This window comes from Lepisosteus platostomus, chromosome 8 (genome assembly GCF_059453375.1).
Source record: "Lepisosteus platostomus isolate fLepPlt1 chromosome 8, fLepPlt1.hap1, whole genome shotgun sequence".
NCBI lineage: Eukaryota > Metazoa > Chordata > Actinopteri > Semionotiformes > Lepisosteidae > Lepisosteus > Lepisosteus platostomus.
Window position 1 is genome coordinate 57,150,352 of NC_142618.1, and position 17,277 is coordinate 57,167,628.

The 17,277-nt window shown below is 39.4% G+C and overlaps 1 protein-coding gene across 11 annotated transcripts in view; it reads right to left on the minus strand.

Moving 5' to 3' along the window:
• Nucleotides 1-1,799: 1,799 nt before the first annotated feature.
• Nucleotides 1,800-17,277, minus strand: part of rnf152 (ring finger protein 152) — a 72,909-nt gene continuing 57,431 nt past the window's right edge. For 9 of the 11 annotated variants that reach the window (XM_088643987.1, XM_088643995.1, XM_088643985.1 and 6 more), the window contains one exon: nt 1,800-5,113. In XM_088643987.1, coding sequence (XP_088500113.1) covers nt 4,303-4,914 — 612 coding nt within the window. In that variant the 5' untranslated portion in view covers nt 4,915-5,113 and the 3' untranslated portion in view covers nt 1,800-4,302. The other 2 variants (XM_088643993.1, XM_088643986.1) reach the window with 2 other exon arrangements.

Genomic DNA, 17,277 nt, shown 5'->3' on the forward strand with positions numbered 1-17,277 from the left:
CAGTTGGTATTTTTCATCTATCTGCCTGTCTTTAAAGCTAAAAAACGACAGAAGTTAATCGAATGTGATTGCTTAATAAAAGCAAAAATATTTCACGTGTGTAAGCACGGAGGTGTATGACAGAAAGAAGCACAAATCAAACCTGAAACTAAATTTTAGAGCAATGTAGAAAAGTCGCAGCCCCAGCTATTTTCTTTTAGTGTAATAGGGTAACTTTTTATTCAGCTCTTCTGCACTCACAATTCTTATACAGTATGTCCCACTACTGCTTCCTATTTAAAATCAGGAAACCTGTCTTTGCTCAGCAGTTCAAAATACATTGCAGTTTCAGCCACCTGAAAACAAATCGGAAAACAAATAATCTCTCTCGCAATACTAAGCTACATTTCTACTTCAGTGAAAAATCCTAGTTCGAACAAAGGCTGGCAAAGTAATTGGCATCTATCATTTTTTAGACATTAGCATGATGGCATTAATTATATTGCTCTGTGACCATGGCATAGTAGCACTAGGTATCGTGTCATGTGTTCCCTGATATAACAGGCAGAAACTGATGTATGGTGTGTTAATGTCTTGTTGGACGGGTGTAGAGATAATGGGCTGTCACCTCACATTTAATCACACTGTAGATTTCTGCGTTAATGTCATACTCACATCCTCAAGGTTGTAAATGAATGTGTCGCTGAAGGAATGAACTGTGTAGCTGTAAGCATGACAGAGTGATCAAAAGACAGGAATATTTTTTTTTTCCAGATCTACATGTTCAATTGATGAGCAAATACATAAAGACAAGTTAACACAGGCATACTTCATCCTGAGAAATAAGCACAAGAAAGTTTCACTCAAGAACTGATCGGGTATTTTAGGATGTAATCAAATGGAATATTTTAAAACCAAAAGATTTGATGTAGGATAGCACAAAATTCTTTTTGCACAAGAACATACTGTAAAGGTTACAAACAAGAGAAGTCCATTTAGCCCATCTAATCTCTTAAATAGTTAAAAGCTTTTTTTCCCCCCCCCACTTAGGAATTCATTTTCTTTCAGAACAAACCTCCAAAACCCATCCCCCTGGAAACTGACGAAGTCGTAATGGGTACTGTGGTATCTTTCAAGATTCTAGGGATGACCATGTTAAACACCTTCAAATGGGATGCAAATGTTATCAGAATTGCAAACAAGCGCTCCAGAAATTGTATTTCCTGCATTAAATGAAAAATCCCAATGTTTCCTAGCCCGCTCTCATTCATATTTATTACGGCATCATTCTATCATTGTTCATCAAGCCTATTTCCTATATCAATACGAAATTTATGGAGACCGACTGCAGTGTTTACCTTTTCATATACAATAATTTTCATTGAATAGAGCAATGTGGTTGATATACCTTCATGAGACAAACTTCATTACAATATGCACTTTTACAAGTTTTAAGAAGCTAATATTTGCAATTTACCATCACTAAGGTAATACAGCATCTCTATATTCTAGAGCTGTCATCTATCATGTGAATAACCTATTGTTATGTGTATTGATAAGCTTGAAAATTCATCATGGAGTGTGCATTATTGTTTTCTTCAGAATCCCAATTAGGTACAGCGAGTTTGTTATTTGGGAAGCACAATTTGACCCTTTTTATTTTATGATTGCAGAAACCAAGCAAGAGAAAACAATGCTTCCCCTCAGTTCCGCATGATCTTCATAGGCCCATGAAAGCTTTTATTCACAATCAAGCGATCACCTTTTTGTGTTTGAATTAAGCAGTTACCCCCCAAAAAATGTCAATGAGGCCATGAAAGTACATTTCAGATGTTCTTTAATGTTCTTTAAACTTCTGCTTGTATCAGTAAAGAGACGTAAGCAGTCACGACTACAGACACTTTTACATAGAGAGACTTCAGCACTAACAAATTGCTGGCACAGATATCGCAGCAGAAGATACAAAATGTATTGCCACCCTCGTAGAGGTGCCTATCATACCGATGTAAAGCTATCTGTGACAGTGGTACAGTAGAAGCTCTTTTTCGCTGTTCCACTACCCCTTATTAAGACAAGGATGAAAACTATCATACAAAAGTATTTTCAAAAAGAAAAATTACAAAACCAATGAATCATACAAGATGTTATACTCATCAGGGATACAGAACAAGATCAAAAACAAAAAGAGGGAGTAGAATAAGTTTTCTTATTTCAATTTAGTCCTTTATAATTTTAAAATCATTTACTGAGAAACATGTTTTTCTACAATTTCTTTTTCCTCTTCCTGTTAAAAAAAAAAAACACATGGGATTATAGTAAACAGGAGTAAAGGTCCAGCCAGAGCCTCCCACAATGCATTTTAAAACTTAAAAAAACTTCATAACAATGATTCTGACTCGTGCTTTGAAGGGTATGCAGAATTCTTCATCTCAAAACTCTACCAACACTCAAGCTAGGAAAACATCTGAAAATACTTCTGACACGTCGATGAAAACAGTGTGACAAAAAATAAAATCAAAGCTGTCAGCACTTGGACAGCTTTGAGATGCTGTCAGTAAGCATGTTTTCATACTTGTGCATACATCCTAGAAGTACCTGTGTGACTTCTTCTATGATAAACACCAAACATTATTTTGAGCAATAAACTGAAATCCAGGCTTATATATGCCAACAATAGCAATCTTTTATCATTTAGACATTAAGTTCTCTGTATTACAAGGTACTAAACAGAGCTATCACAGGAAATCTTAACCTTAATAATTATCTTTGTGACTCTTGCCAAAGAAAATGTAGAAGAAGCCACTAAGACACAAAATGCCATCACAGGAATATCCAGCAATGGGAATGTGGTACTTGATACTTTAAATTAAGGCAGTCAACTAAATTCCCTCATCTATCAAAGATAAAAAAACACTAAAAAACTACCTCCATCCCAACACAAATAATTTGACATCATTTCCTTTTGTCAGTAGCCCTAGTGGAGAGAAATCATCTTTCTGAAAAATGTGACTTTTCTTTTTTTCTGCAATCCCAGGTTCACATATATTAACACACATTACACCTATCTGACTCTGACCCGCCAACACACATCTTTGTGAAACACAATCTACTCAAATCATGCAGCATATCAGGAGCTTTTTCCAAAGAAGCTCATTTACTGATAAAACACAGTAAATAGAAAATAAAATACAATCATTTTGTACATATACATGTAAAACACCCTGTTTTATTACATTTAATTGCTTTAATATTGTAAAATAATTTATCAGGGGACTAAAATGAAGAGCCTCATGATTTGGGCAGCTTAACCTCCACATCTTCAACAAACCAGTTAGTATGACCTAAACGTCTTAATCTCCGATTTGGCATCATTGAACTCAAAGCAAATGATGTTGAAAAAGTCGCATGTTAGAAAAGCTCACAAAAAGAGTGCCTGTTCGTTCCTCTTTTGAGAGGAGTCATACATGTGTACAGCACATGGATAAGACAGAAACTGGTGAAAAATGCTGGATTCCTCATTTGAAAGCAATTAAGCTTTGACTACTTCCGGGACATGACTGTCTAAACTATGCACAGGCAAATTTCCATTCAACGTGGTTGAGCAAATATGAAGATTATGGCTTTATGTGACATATTTATTGTTTTTTGATGCCACCAAGGATCTGTGCTTGCTCCTAGATGGTGGCATTAAACAGCATAATATTCCCTTTTATTGACATGACCACTCAGTGTGTACTGTATTATAACGCAAGCTTCAACAATACCACTTACTTACATTTTTTTCTTAGAAATAGAAACAAAAATGTACATACAGTAGATTGGCAATTAATAGTCTCTACCACACAACACGTGGCTAAAAGTGGTTTCTAAATATTTAGATACTGCAGCACCAAATACAAGGAAAACTGCATTTAGATTTTTTATATTGCATCTCCAACTAAGCACAGGAGACATGATTTCATTTCTGACACTTAGGACTCACTTTTTGTTTTACACTACTGTTTACAGGAAGTAGGCATTTCAGTAACACGACGATGCACAATGTTTCCCACCACTGTGAGCCCTAAACAATATGGAAATTTAAATCACTGATTCCCTCTGAAACCTATTCCTAACTACCTTCTCGAGAGAAAGGGTAATGGGAGAGGGAGGGAAGGAATTGAGGGAGGTGTGCGTGTTCTGTGCTATTGTCTGCAGCCCAGTGCTCGAAACGTACCAGCAATGGGCTGCACCAACAAAAACATGGTTTTGGCTTCTCAGCCTTCTCCCTGGCCGCCACACACTCGCGCTGAAACCCCCTTCCCGCTTTCGGGGATCGCGCTTTCAGCCACAGGAGATGACCGTGAACCGTTTCGAGATACAGGACATGTTGTGCAGGACGATGCCCAGGAGGAACAGCAAAACGCAGGCCACCAGTATCACAGTGCACACTCCAGACCAGGTGGAGCTCTTCACTGCCCCCCGCCTCTCGACCTCGCCCTCCTCGCCCTCGGGGCCGGGCCCGCCCTGCAGGGGCTGCTGCTCGGGCACCGTCACCACGGCGACCCCCTTCTGCTGGCCGCCCGCTGGCAAGAGCCGACAGCCGAAGTCTCCGGGCAGCAGCGCCCGCTCCTTAGCGACCGGCAGGGGCAGCATGTAGCAGCCGTTGCTAGGGAGCCGGATGAAGACGGGGGTGTGTTCCGAGGCGTGAGGGATGGCAATCACGGTGATGATCTCCGGGTCGTCGGGGAGCTGGGATACCGAGAAGCCCGCCGGCAGCTTCGTAACGCCCCGACACCAGGGGCACCTGATCTCCTTTTGACTGGTCCTCATCTGCGTAAGGCACACTGAGCAGCAGGTGTGCCGGCAGTCGAGCAGTTTTGGCCTGCGCCGGGGACTGTAATAATTAAAGCAGATCTGGCATTCCAAGATCGAGTCCTGGGAAAGGGATTCCATTTCTTCCTCTGTCGGTCTGCACAGCAGGTTTGTTTGGGCCGGCGAAGCCTGCAAGGCCAGGTCTGACAGAACTCAAGAGGGCGCCTTGGCTTCAGGGTTTCAGTTCCCCTCTCCAGAGCTGCTCGGGCGCAGATCTCTCCCTCGGGGCTACTCCGTCACGCCTTGTTCCCGGCACCCTCCGCGCGGCGTCTCTCCGGATCTGGAAGAGCGACGGACAGGGCGTTAATCGAGCACTCCCGACAGGAAGAGAGCCCTCATCCGGGGGCCGATTCACCCTCATGTGGGTCCGATTTAAACAACACGCTAAAGTCACAAGTGGTTTCAGAGGCAGAAGGAAAATGGAAAAACCGCAGCCGACGGGGAACGCGAGGTTCAAGATAATACAAAAAAGACAAGTAACATTAAAGTTTTGTTAGCATTTTTGTTAGTATTCTCACAATTTAGCAACATCTAAGAACATTGTGTTGGAATTAATTAGGGACATTCTCAGGTCATTAACCCTCACCCAATGGTAATTTTCCACACTGTATGCTGGGCTAATACAGGTGAAACAATGCCTTTCGGAACTGGTTTTCTTTTGTCATTAACATTACTTTATTTAAAACGGTAAGCCTACATTTCTCCCCCTTTGTATTTCAGATGTTTAGACTATCTAACAGCCATCACAAAACTGACCGACAGACTAGCTTTCACCACTTCACTGTAAAATTGGAGCAATCCCTGAAAGAAGAGAATAAAATCTGTCACTGTTTCACCTGTGAAGGTGGGATTTCGAGTTTCGCAAAGGAATCAATAAAAATGTTATAAAATCATGACCGTTTATGGTTTCTTTGACATTAAAAGAGCACTGAAGCACTTCTACAGTGCAAACCTTTCGTGGACTACATTTCATACATTTACGTTTAAAGACGTGATGAGCATTAACACGCAACTTTACCATCATGTATCAACTAGCAGAGACCATAGTGAACTTCAACACTACCTCAGAAGTAGCCCTAGGGGGCACAATATCACTCATCCAAAGACACTTATCCTCATCACAACAGCCAAACTACAGTGCAATTTGTAAACTACTTGCTCTCCAATGGGCAGAATGTGTTGAGACACATTGTTTAGTACACAGTACAACCAAGAACCCAAACACCCACTTATCGTGAAAATAAACATTCGTAAAACACTGAAAGTAATTTAATGGGACCTGCAAGTCCGCACAAATTACTTGGATGAATTATATGAGGAATCGCACAAATCCTACGGAACTGTAAAAGGAGCACGACCTGGTTTTATTCTTACAATCAAAAAAGAAACAACATGCAGAGATGCTGGTCCGGAAAATCTATCGCACACTTAAGCGTATTAGACTACACATTGCATTTTACAGTAGACTAAAATTACATTTACAAATCTTCGCCATTATTACACTAAAATGGAACAAAAACACCGAGCTGCATTTTGAAAAACATGCTTAAAACCACAGTGAAAGTACAAACACATCTCGCAGTTTGGAGAACTCGTGGTGCGGTAAGACTCCAGACAGTATTGTAATACCCAGCCCAGGCCAAGAGTTAAAATTATTCGGAAAACAAAAGTTACATGAAAGTAGGGATATCTTTTGCACGAAATGCATTTGCACCGGGTCACCCTAACTTGACGAAACCATTAATGTCACGATAAAATACAGCAAATATTTTATACTTGCCGTATATTCCCAAATTCAAACATAAAACTGTTCAGGGCGCGTGAAAGATTTAAAAAGGTGGAGCAGACCTACCTGCGATCAGTACATATGAGACGACACAACCGTCTGCTAAATGTGTCTTCAAACACAAAGTGAGCAAACCGCATTGTCCCCAGGGGCTGACCCGGCAAAGGCACTCCCTTGCTTGCCGAGACAGGCATTCCTGCGTGTCCGGCACAGCGGGGTCACCAGCCCCCCGCACTGAGGGCTCGCCTAGCGGCTGCGCACAACTGCCCTGCCGCCGCCAAGGCGGAGAGGGACCAGCCCGCCGGCTCCTTGGAAAGGTGCTACCAGCGCAGACGTATCATCTCCACTGGCCCTGCCGCTTGAAACCAAAGGGGGGTATAGCGGGAACGAACATCCTTAGGCTACTACTGCTTGGCAATATCTAGTTCGCCACCCACCTGAGCCTCCCCGACCTTAAAAGTTGGAATTTAAGGACCAGGAGAGGCTGTGTTCCCATTGTAAGAACCATAATTCCGTAGCCAATCAGATTCGAGAAGCCGGCAGGCCTACAGTGACGTCACGGAACGAAGCGCCGCGCCTCTTCCTACACGCGGAGTGGCGACAGGATGTCTGCACTGCCCGGGGCTCGTCGTCCCTGCCTGGGCACCCAGCACGCTGTATTATTATTTCCACCACGCGGAAGGACTGGCGCTCCAAACAGGGAGCCGTTTGGTACAGCGCGGTTCATTCTAAATTACTGAGAGGCAAACGAGTAACCCAACTGATTTACAATCCCCGCTGAAATGCACAAATGCAAAAGTAATATGTTACCTGTATTTATTTATTTTTTAGATCGGTAATCTCTACATGCTTAATCTCGCCTCTCAGGTCCAAGTACAGGTTCCTTAGTCCACTTTACAGGACCTGACAATATTAGCGCAGGAAGATAATTGCGGGGCTCAGAGTTTGCGCTGCAGTAGGTACACACCTATGTCTAGCCACACACAACATCACACCCACAGCCTACTTATGTCATGCTGTAATCCTGTTTTTTTAGGCAGTTTGTCGCTCAGAAAAAGTTAAAAGTAAAATAAGCTGTTTCGCATCTGTTGGGTATGAGTAATCCCACCCACTCAAGTCCACTCAATACGCTCCCCTGGGAAAAATACCTGTAGGCCAGTAATGCCAAAATACTGGAAAGCAGGCAATTCCAAAACAGATGCAAACTCTGAATTTATTTGAATTATAGTTATTGAAGTGATTGTTTACCAAGCGCTGTGCTTTACTACAATCATATTGTTCAAAACACATCAGGTTCACAGCTGAGAAGTATGGTTTCATCAAACACCTGATTAATTACAGCATTATTGGGATGGCTGAGTTTTGAAGAAACGATTCCCAAGACTTTAATATAAATATATATAATATACAGCATGTACCTACAGGATGCTGAGTATATACAGTAAATTTTACTTGACATAAGCAAAGGCAAATTAGAAGTCTAATTTGATGAAGCTGTTATCTACAGCTGTAAAGCCAGAGGCCAAGGCTAATTCATGTTGACATTCCAATTCATCCTGACCACTTGCTGATAAAAGATGCTGCAATAATGATTCCTGGTATTTCTCATGACAAAGATTCACAAAGTGCCTCACTTAAAGGGATCCACTTCTTCCACCGCTGAACAAAAGCACCTACTGTACCTGAGTGAGTCTTGGCAGCCATTTCTCACCACCAGCCCCTCTACACAGCACATCAGGTGGAGAAGTAAGACTATCTCGCCGACTGAATTAAGGGGGAAAATGAGGTAGGCCAGACTTTGCAAGTCACGAGTAGAATATAGCCAAGAGTAGAAGGTAATAAAATCTAGAAAAGGACATTGGGGTAAACATCCTTTCTATTACAAACAGTGCCATGAGATCCTTAATGACCAAGTAATCAGGATTTTGTTTTAATGTTGCGTACGGAAGATGGCGCTGCCAACAGCACTGTGTACCCTTCTATCATACTGGGTATTCATTTGGAAGTTTTGGACCAGAAAGAATAGTGCAACCTACTGGCCAACCAATATCAACCTGGTTTCCACCTCAAAAGATGCATCTTGTAAAATACTGAGCACACATACAGATTCTGGATACTCATTAATTATTTTACATCATTTTGGTCAATTGATCATTCATTAAAGACCATGGACCACTCGAGTAGTATTGTTGTATAAGCACTTTTATCACACTCATTGGTGAAAGAGTTAATCTAACCTACTGAATGTCCAGCTTGGTGAAAATTAAGAAAGAAAAGTACAGAAACGAGCCAATATTCTACACTTATCCAGAGCGCAACATCTTCATGCCATCTTTAAGTTGAAATTTGGACTAAGTTGTCTTAGATGGACATAGAGCAGTGAAAGCAAATCATTATTAGCACTGAACCAAGGTTTACTACCCTGACAGATGTACTGTATGATACAATACTTGTTGTTAAAATAGATCAATAGATGAGGAGATTCAAGTGTGATGGCTTGGGCGGGATTGTTTAGTTGCTACAGAAATCCACTTTGAAATCTACCTGATGGCAACTTGAGTTGATCAACCTACAGTGATCAGGTCCCTTGCTGCCCCACCTACAGTTTGGTCTCACCTGACATGACAAGCAAGACAGCACATGTTCTCATGCTGCTTACGCAGCAAAGGCTTTCCTGCAAGGTGTGAATGTGAAATGTATGCAGCAGATGCCCTATTTGCCAGACTTCAGCACCCCTCACATTATGTGGGATGAGCTGGGAAGACGTGACATATCCAGGGCTCAGAGACCAGTGAACAGAAACCCGCTTGTCAAGACTCTGTAAGAGGAATGGAACAGAATCCCACAATACAGCACCTGCAACCTGGTGCAAAATATTGCATCACAGATGTACAGTGTGTTTTGCTTCCAAATGTGTATAAGCATAATTAACAGTGTCATTTCTGTTAAAAAATGTCAGTACATCCGCTACATAAAATATTTTGACATTTTCTTAATGACAGCTTTGTTAATCTGGTGTAATTGTAAGCGATAGGATTCTTTAGATGTCTGGTATTATTAGCTCTGACCATTTCACAATGCTAAAAAGCAGAACAGACTAAACAGATTTTTAATTCTGCTTTCAGTATATAACATCACAATTAGTAGATACTATCAACCTTTATTTAGACCTTACTGGCACGACACGCTGACTGCTTGGTCAAGCATCAAAACCTTGAATGTTGGTTCTTCTAAGAGTAAAATAAGTAAAATAAATGTCAATGTCTTTACCTTAACATCTTATACAGGAAAGCAACCACAAAAGCTCGTAATATAAACTGTAATATTTCAGATAGGCTGCCATTAAAATTGGAAAATAAACTTAAGCTTGTTATTATTGCTCTAAGCACACATAAATACTAAGCAATCATCAAAATTTAGAAACTCTCTTGCAGCACAGCAATAAATTGACAATAAATTGCACTGCTTATAGTTGTTAACATGTCCAACCACCTCTCTTTGTTGAATTCTGCCTCAAGCTACTGTATTAATTGTCTGTGTCAGGCAGCGCACATAACCATACTATTTCAGAACACTCTCTATAAGTGACCTAGATTTCTAACATTGGGATGTTAAAGGCAGAGGCAAAAAACACAATTTCATAAGCACAGACAAAGGTCAGACTTTATGCAGAACTAACAGAACCAAGGGCATTTTCCTTAAGATAGGGATTTGCATTGAACTGACTTTATCCCTCTTTAACTCAATCCCCCATGCTGTTCTTGGCTTCTTTCTCTTCCCCACTTTCTCTCCAGAGGGAAAGGATATCACAATTTTTACAACACAAGGAAAGGCATATAACATCGGTCTTGTCACAATATTTCAATATGTTCTTTCCGCAAGATGCCATGACTGCAGAAGCACGAGAACATTGGTCTTACAGATTCTTTTTGAAGGCTCCTGCCCCGGAATCTTATTTTCCACACTCCGCTTAACAGCTTTGAACTTCAGCTCACAGAATGATGAAAGCTGAGGCCATTAGTTAAGGAGAGAAATCGGCAGAATCCCCAAGCATCAACTGTTTCTAATACAGGGGTGATTGGATATGCAAAGCGTGATGTGCTGTGAAAGATGACAAAAAAGTGAAGGTTCTTAACTGCTCAGGGCTTTTCAGGTTTTTTGAAGATCATTCTTCACTTACAGTACATCTTCCAGGATATATCATATTATTTATATGTGCATAATATATATAATAATAAATAACATACCATAAAGCCAGCACACTCCAAGAAACTCCATATGTGCAAAGGTGAGAATAAGTAATTAACACATTAAGTAACAGAAATTAACAATCACTCAACATAACAAATTTGAACAAATAAGGTTACAGACTACATACCCCCGCATTAATCCATACAACCCAAACACAAATTAGTACACAATGAGTAGATCTGGGTGTTCTGAACTATACCATCATTGTCTCTGTGTTACTGGCAACCATGAACTTGTCTTTAGGTTAGTCAGTGATGAAAATCGGTGTGGACCTTCAATGATGAAAACGATTAAAAACATATTCTTGTATTCGTATAGCACTTTTCATCCCAAAGGATTCCAAAGGTGTCTTTATAGAAAGAAAGAGAAACACTTCATCCACCACCTACAGTCCAAAACACACCTGGGAGATACGCTGCAGTCACTGTGCTCCATCAGCTTCTGTACACAGCAGATCAGGTGGAGAAGTAAAACATTACTCACAGTACATCAGGATCAACACCCCTAATCTTTTGAACAGTAATATTAGGATTTTATCCAGACAAGACAAGTGGAATGAAAAGCTACTATACTGTGCGGAACCCCCTATCCTTAAGTTAACTGTAAGTTTAGGTTTAAGACATAAGATATCTTTTGAGAACTAACTACAGTATATCTTCTCATTCCAGGTCATTACCTTCTTTCTTTTCTATCTAAAAAAGCTACAACATCCACGAAAATGGAAGAATTAAACTTTAAAATAATTAGTAATGCTAAGGAGCCCACCTATGAAGTATTAGGTGTTAAAAACTATAGGAAGTACCGGTGACTGTCCACTTCAAGTTCCACTGTGGGAAAAATGCCTGCTTTAATAGGTAGAGTCTAAAAATAGAAATGTGCCGCAGAATGACAAAGCACCAGATAACAGGAAACAAGAAGGAAGTTAAATAACAGGAAGAGGTACATGACATAACTTGCCTCTTTAAATGTTAAAGTGATGGAAAACAGACATCTCACAAAAAAGTATAATTTAAAAATTATACTTACTTTAATTATTCAGTAACTGCAAAAAATGAAATGAATATTTGCAAAAGACTGACCACTACAAGATACAATGGGTTATGTTTTACAGCATTCATTTGAAAATGGACTTTTATATACTAATTTGATGGTCATGTTGAACCTAACTAACTTTAAGTTCATTCAGTCACAAAACACTGTTTAACTAAACAGTTTTTTTTGGAAATAAAGAGCATTATAGAGTTCTAGTGTATTGTCATTATACTCATACACAGGTAAATGGTATAACGAAATGCTATTAAGCTAGCTCTCAGACGGTAAGTAGTACAAAAAAACAACAATACAATTGTATAAGAAAGACAGAGACAACAAGAAATGTGCAAAACAACATCAGTTGTGCAAAATCATACATCAACAGAATGAAATAAAGGATAGAAAATTATGTGGAGTGAACTTCTAGACATGTGAGGTAGAGGTTGATTTCAATGTGTGTTTGAGTTTTGATAAAGACAGAAGGCACTGCAAGGATTCAGATCTTGGGTAAGAGAGGAGTTTAATAGTTTTATAGTGCTGGGGTAAAAACTGTCTCTGAGTCTGGTAGTCCGGGCCCGAATGCTCCTTTAGTCTATACTTTAAAAACAACTCTTGCATCCTCCACCTAACAACAAAGATAAAAGGATACAGTGAAAGTCTGTAACAAGCCAGATTGCTAGTTCCAGGCGGAGATAGACATATGAGGAATGGAAGATGAGAGAGCTGTCGTGGTTCCAAGGAAAGAAGGAGATAAAATATAATAATTGCACTTCCACCAGATATTTCACAAGCAAGAACATTCTATGAGGGAAAGAAAACTTGATGTTTTCGAAAATGGAACACAGCCCACGTGCAGTACATTATAAAAAAAAAAACCCATCAAGACTAACCGGTATTTTGGAAATGCAATGCTAATGGTGATTTCTTTACTAATTGACACTTTTCGTTCCACATCAAATGTCAGAGTTTCAGAAGAAAAGAAGTCTCCAAGAAGTGGCATTGCCCTGGAAGCGCTAAAACACAGAACGGTCTCTACAGAAGAGTAAGGGGGAAAAAGAGCAACCTTATGTTCTGCGGCCGTGGGACCACACAGCCACCCAGAGAGTGATCCCCATCCTGGTCCTGGAGGAACGCTGTGTCAGCTGCTCTCGTTCCAGCTGAGCTCTCAATCCCCTGTGTTAACTGATGACTGAATTGATCCGTGTGCTTGTTTAGATTTTTATTTTACTTTTCCCCGTCAGGACCGTGTGTGTCAAAACCACCCTGCTTTAGGGGGTCACCATCACCAGCACACCGAACTTTTAAAAAAGTCTCTCCTCAGCTTTGCTTGCCATTATTTCAGGCTGAACAGCTCTTACTAGAGGATCAGCTGATGATGGACAGATACAGGCAGGAATGCCAAAGTTTCAGATATTCTCTCCACGAGGGAGTTTTTCCTTTTGCAGAGGTCCAGTTGTTTACACTTCAGATAATACATTTGAATGAGGGCAATTCTGAAATGGAGAAACTGGTAAAAGCCCAATACCAATTACTAGTCCCATCTGACCTTGTGAGAGCTGAAACCGGATTTATCAATATACCCCCAACAGAAAACTGCACTTGTTAAATCAATCAATTTGCCTGAGGTTAAGGACTTCTTCTAAGGACTTCTAAGGTATGAAAAAAGGCCTTCAAACTACTATTTCACAATGCACATCAAACACACACAGCCCAGTGCCACTACCAATGGAACAAACCTTTGGTTTATCATAGGATGAAAAATATCAGTTCATTCTTTATGGTGATGCCACACCCACGGGTGAAGGCCTTGTGTTTTGACCTGCTAACATTAATATGCACACCGCCGGACCAAAACTAAAACAATTCACAGAGCAGAACTGGTTTCGAACCTGACGTGCTGCTCACCCCCAGTTGCCTGACCTTAATCCAATTGAAATTTTATGGAATGAGCTGGGGATAAGAATGAAAAATAAGAGTGCAAGCAAAATAAATACACTCTGGAAAATGATTAAGAGTGAATGTGCAAAAGCAGACAGTGATAAATTGCTGAAGTTGTTTGAAAGAATGCCTGGTACATATTAAACTATGACTGTCATCATACAGTAGGTGGGTAAAAGGAATGCTTGTAGCATTTCAGCAAAATATAACCTGGAAATGTTTAATCCACCACAGGTCTCTAATCTAATTATGATGACCGCTAAAGATAAACCATACAGGTAAACACATACGGTACATGCCTTTTTATACAAAGGGGTAGAAAATTCTTCATAAAATGATGTCGAGCCCAACATAAGCCCACTGTGTAAATGTCTGCCATTTAATTCTACATATTAATTGGAAGCAAGTGCAATACAGCTGCCAGTAAGGGCCTGTTCACACAAGAGCCGAGCTGCTTTTGCACTTAGCAGAGGCATGAACTCACTCTGTGCCAGAGGTATCAGCCATGCTAATTTGGCAAATTGCAAAAAATAACAACATTCTTGTGTGTCAGGCAAGGCATGAGGGCAAGATGCGGACAGCAATATTAGGTTTTTGTATTTATTATATTGCAACCCAGAGTGCGCTGGATATTTTAAAGAATTGCTATTTTTGGTAAGTAACTCACAGCCGAAGCGCTTTATTATGCAAGGACATTACCTACAGTGTAGAAAGTTCATTTTATGCAACTACAAATCAATTTCTATTAATGAACATGTAATTACAATGCGAACATACTGTACTAATTGTTAACTATGTGTTTTTGGTTACTACTGTAACTATAATGTTATACTTATAACTAAGAAAACATTGAATATTTAACAATTGTGGAATATTTGTATATAAGGAACAAGTAAAGGAATTATTCCATGCTGAAAAGAGAAGAAAAGAAACACAACGTTTCACCGGTTTTGGGGTGTCTATCTGAAAAGTAAATGGTTGTTCAAGATCGACAATGTCACGTACTAGGCTTCTTTTTCTGGAGAGCATATATACAAGTGAAATGTTGTGTCTTTCTGTTTTTAAAGGCATGTAAAATGGTGGAGAATTGGCTCTCCAACTGAAAATAATGGGAAAACATAATAGTGACAGTGAGTTTACGGTAACAAATATTACTAATACAGAAATGGTGATTTTAAAACAATTCTACAGTACTACACAACTCTGTGAAAAAGAAAGGTTTTCAAACCCTGTTTGATGTTTCTACAGCTTATTAAACTGTATTTAGGACTGAAACATAGCAGACAGGTACACAGACATGCAAAGACAAGGAAATGAAGTCAGTATTACTAATGGAAATATTCACCAAAAACAGGTGGAGCAGTAAAAGACAGGTAAAATAGTTCACTTGAATCAGTGCTGATGAAGCGTAAAAATGATGTACAGTATGTGAGCAAGCCTGAGAGGCAGTGACATGCATCCCAGGCCAGGATCCAGTCTGCTCTTTCTCAGGTGTCTCAACAGCTCACAGACAAGCAACCATGTCAGCCAATTGAGAATCACATTACTGCAACTTCCAGGCTCATATCTGAATAAACTGTGTTACCCTGGCAGCATACAGCCAGTCAAGTAACTCCTGCGAAGACTGTCAGTCTTTCTAGAGCCCATGAAACAGTATTAAAGCAACAAGCAAAACTTGTCAACTGGATGACAGAAAGCTAGACTTCATATCACCATAGACGTTCTAGAAAACGTCATCAGCTATGTGTGTGATACCAAACAGAAAATCTTTGTAAAAAATATACCTTACTGTCTGTACTTTTCCCTGTCAGGAGGAACAGGAAACATATTTATTTAGTCTGTTTTCAAAGAATGTGTCAGTACAACATTCGGTTCACGGTGTGAAATGAAATTCATGGCAGGTATGCTAGGGAATGTCTATGATCTTTTTCCAAAATAAGAAAAGCAGAAGCAGAAATTACAGAAAAAGCAGAATTTTCCAAAAAATCCCAAGTATTTTCAGACTAGCTGACTAATCATGCTGACCACATTAAAAGATAAGGACAAACATCTTATAGGAAGCTAAAAATAAAATAATCCAATTTTAGAAGAATTCTTACTAAAAACAGGTGGAAAATATCAACATTACTTTGTAGATACATTTATTGATTAGACCAACACTAAATGAAACTAGGAAAGATAATAAACGCCACCATATTAACTGAAAAAATGAACAGTAACTTTATTCTAAAGACCCAAATTAATTACCTGAAATAAATACACATTTATGTATTAAATTGGGTCAATAATAATATGTTTCATAAAATGTTGTAATAAAGTATTAAGAAAAATACAACTAACTCAACGCTTATATTAAAGGAGCATGATTTTTAAAGTGTACTGCATGTAGTGTAAGCGGATCTTTGGTCACAATCTCTCTGCTATCCTCTTGCAGCGAAACAACACCATTTCAAAAACCAGCTTATTCTACAGCACACATTATAAGTTTCTGCAATGTTTTCTGTTACAAATATTAGATTAAGTTGTCCTTAAAAGAAATAACAGAATAGTGGAAAATGAATACATTGAAATAAATACAACACATTGGTTTTACTCATGTTTAAATAGTAAAATAAGTAAAATAACTGGTTTCCTCTCTGATAAAATCAGTAATGAACATTCAAACTGCAGCACTCTTTCATTAGTTAAGATCAACATCCAAACTCCCCAATACAGATATAATTAAACAATCTAAGGGTCTGTTAATGCTTCATTTATCTACGTTTTAAAGGCTGCTTATATAAAGAAGAAATTCTTTCATGTAGCCAGTTTAAAGCTCTGCCTTGCAGTTATTATGTTTGAAGCTTTTCTATTACTCAGCTTGGCTTTTTCCAATGATCCGTGGAGACTTCACCTCGCTCGGAGCTGGAAGTGAATCCCATTACTGGAATAAGCTAGACAGTGCTTTCCAAAAGAATGACTGCAGTGTTCAGAATTGCCAATCACAGTAGAACTGTGGAGAACCATAGGGGAAAAGCACTATGTTCATTGATTCGTTCACTTTACAGTTAAGTACTATTAGTTAAAATGTGACAAAGTTTCTTCAGTTACTTCATTCACAACTTCTACATAATATTTGTATGACGACTCTTTCAGTTGCTTCTTTCCAGGCATAAATAGAATCGATACCACGGACATTTATTCAAAATATGTAGAGGGATGTCAAGAAGAGACTGTCATTTTATTTAATCATATTCACCGAGCAGCTCTGCAGAGTCAGAATGTGGAGCTGGCTTCGCATAAGCAGTAAGCAGTTATTTTTCACACTATCCCTATCGACTGTCAGTTAAAAGGTTTCAAAGTGGAAACTTTTGAAATGGAGCAAAGATAATCTCCTTTTTCCTGGGGTACCCTTAAAAAGGGCATAAGGAATAACTAAAAAAATCTGAAAACTGATG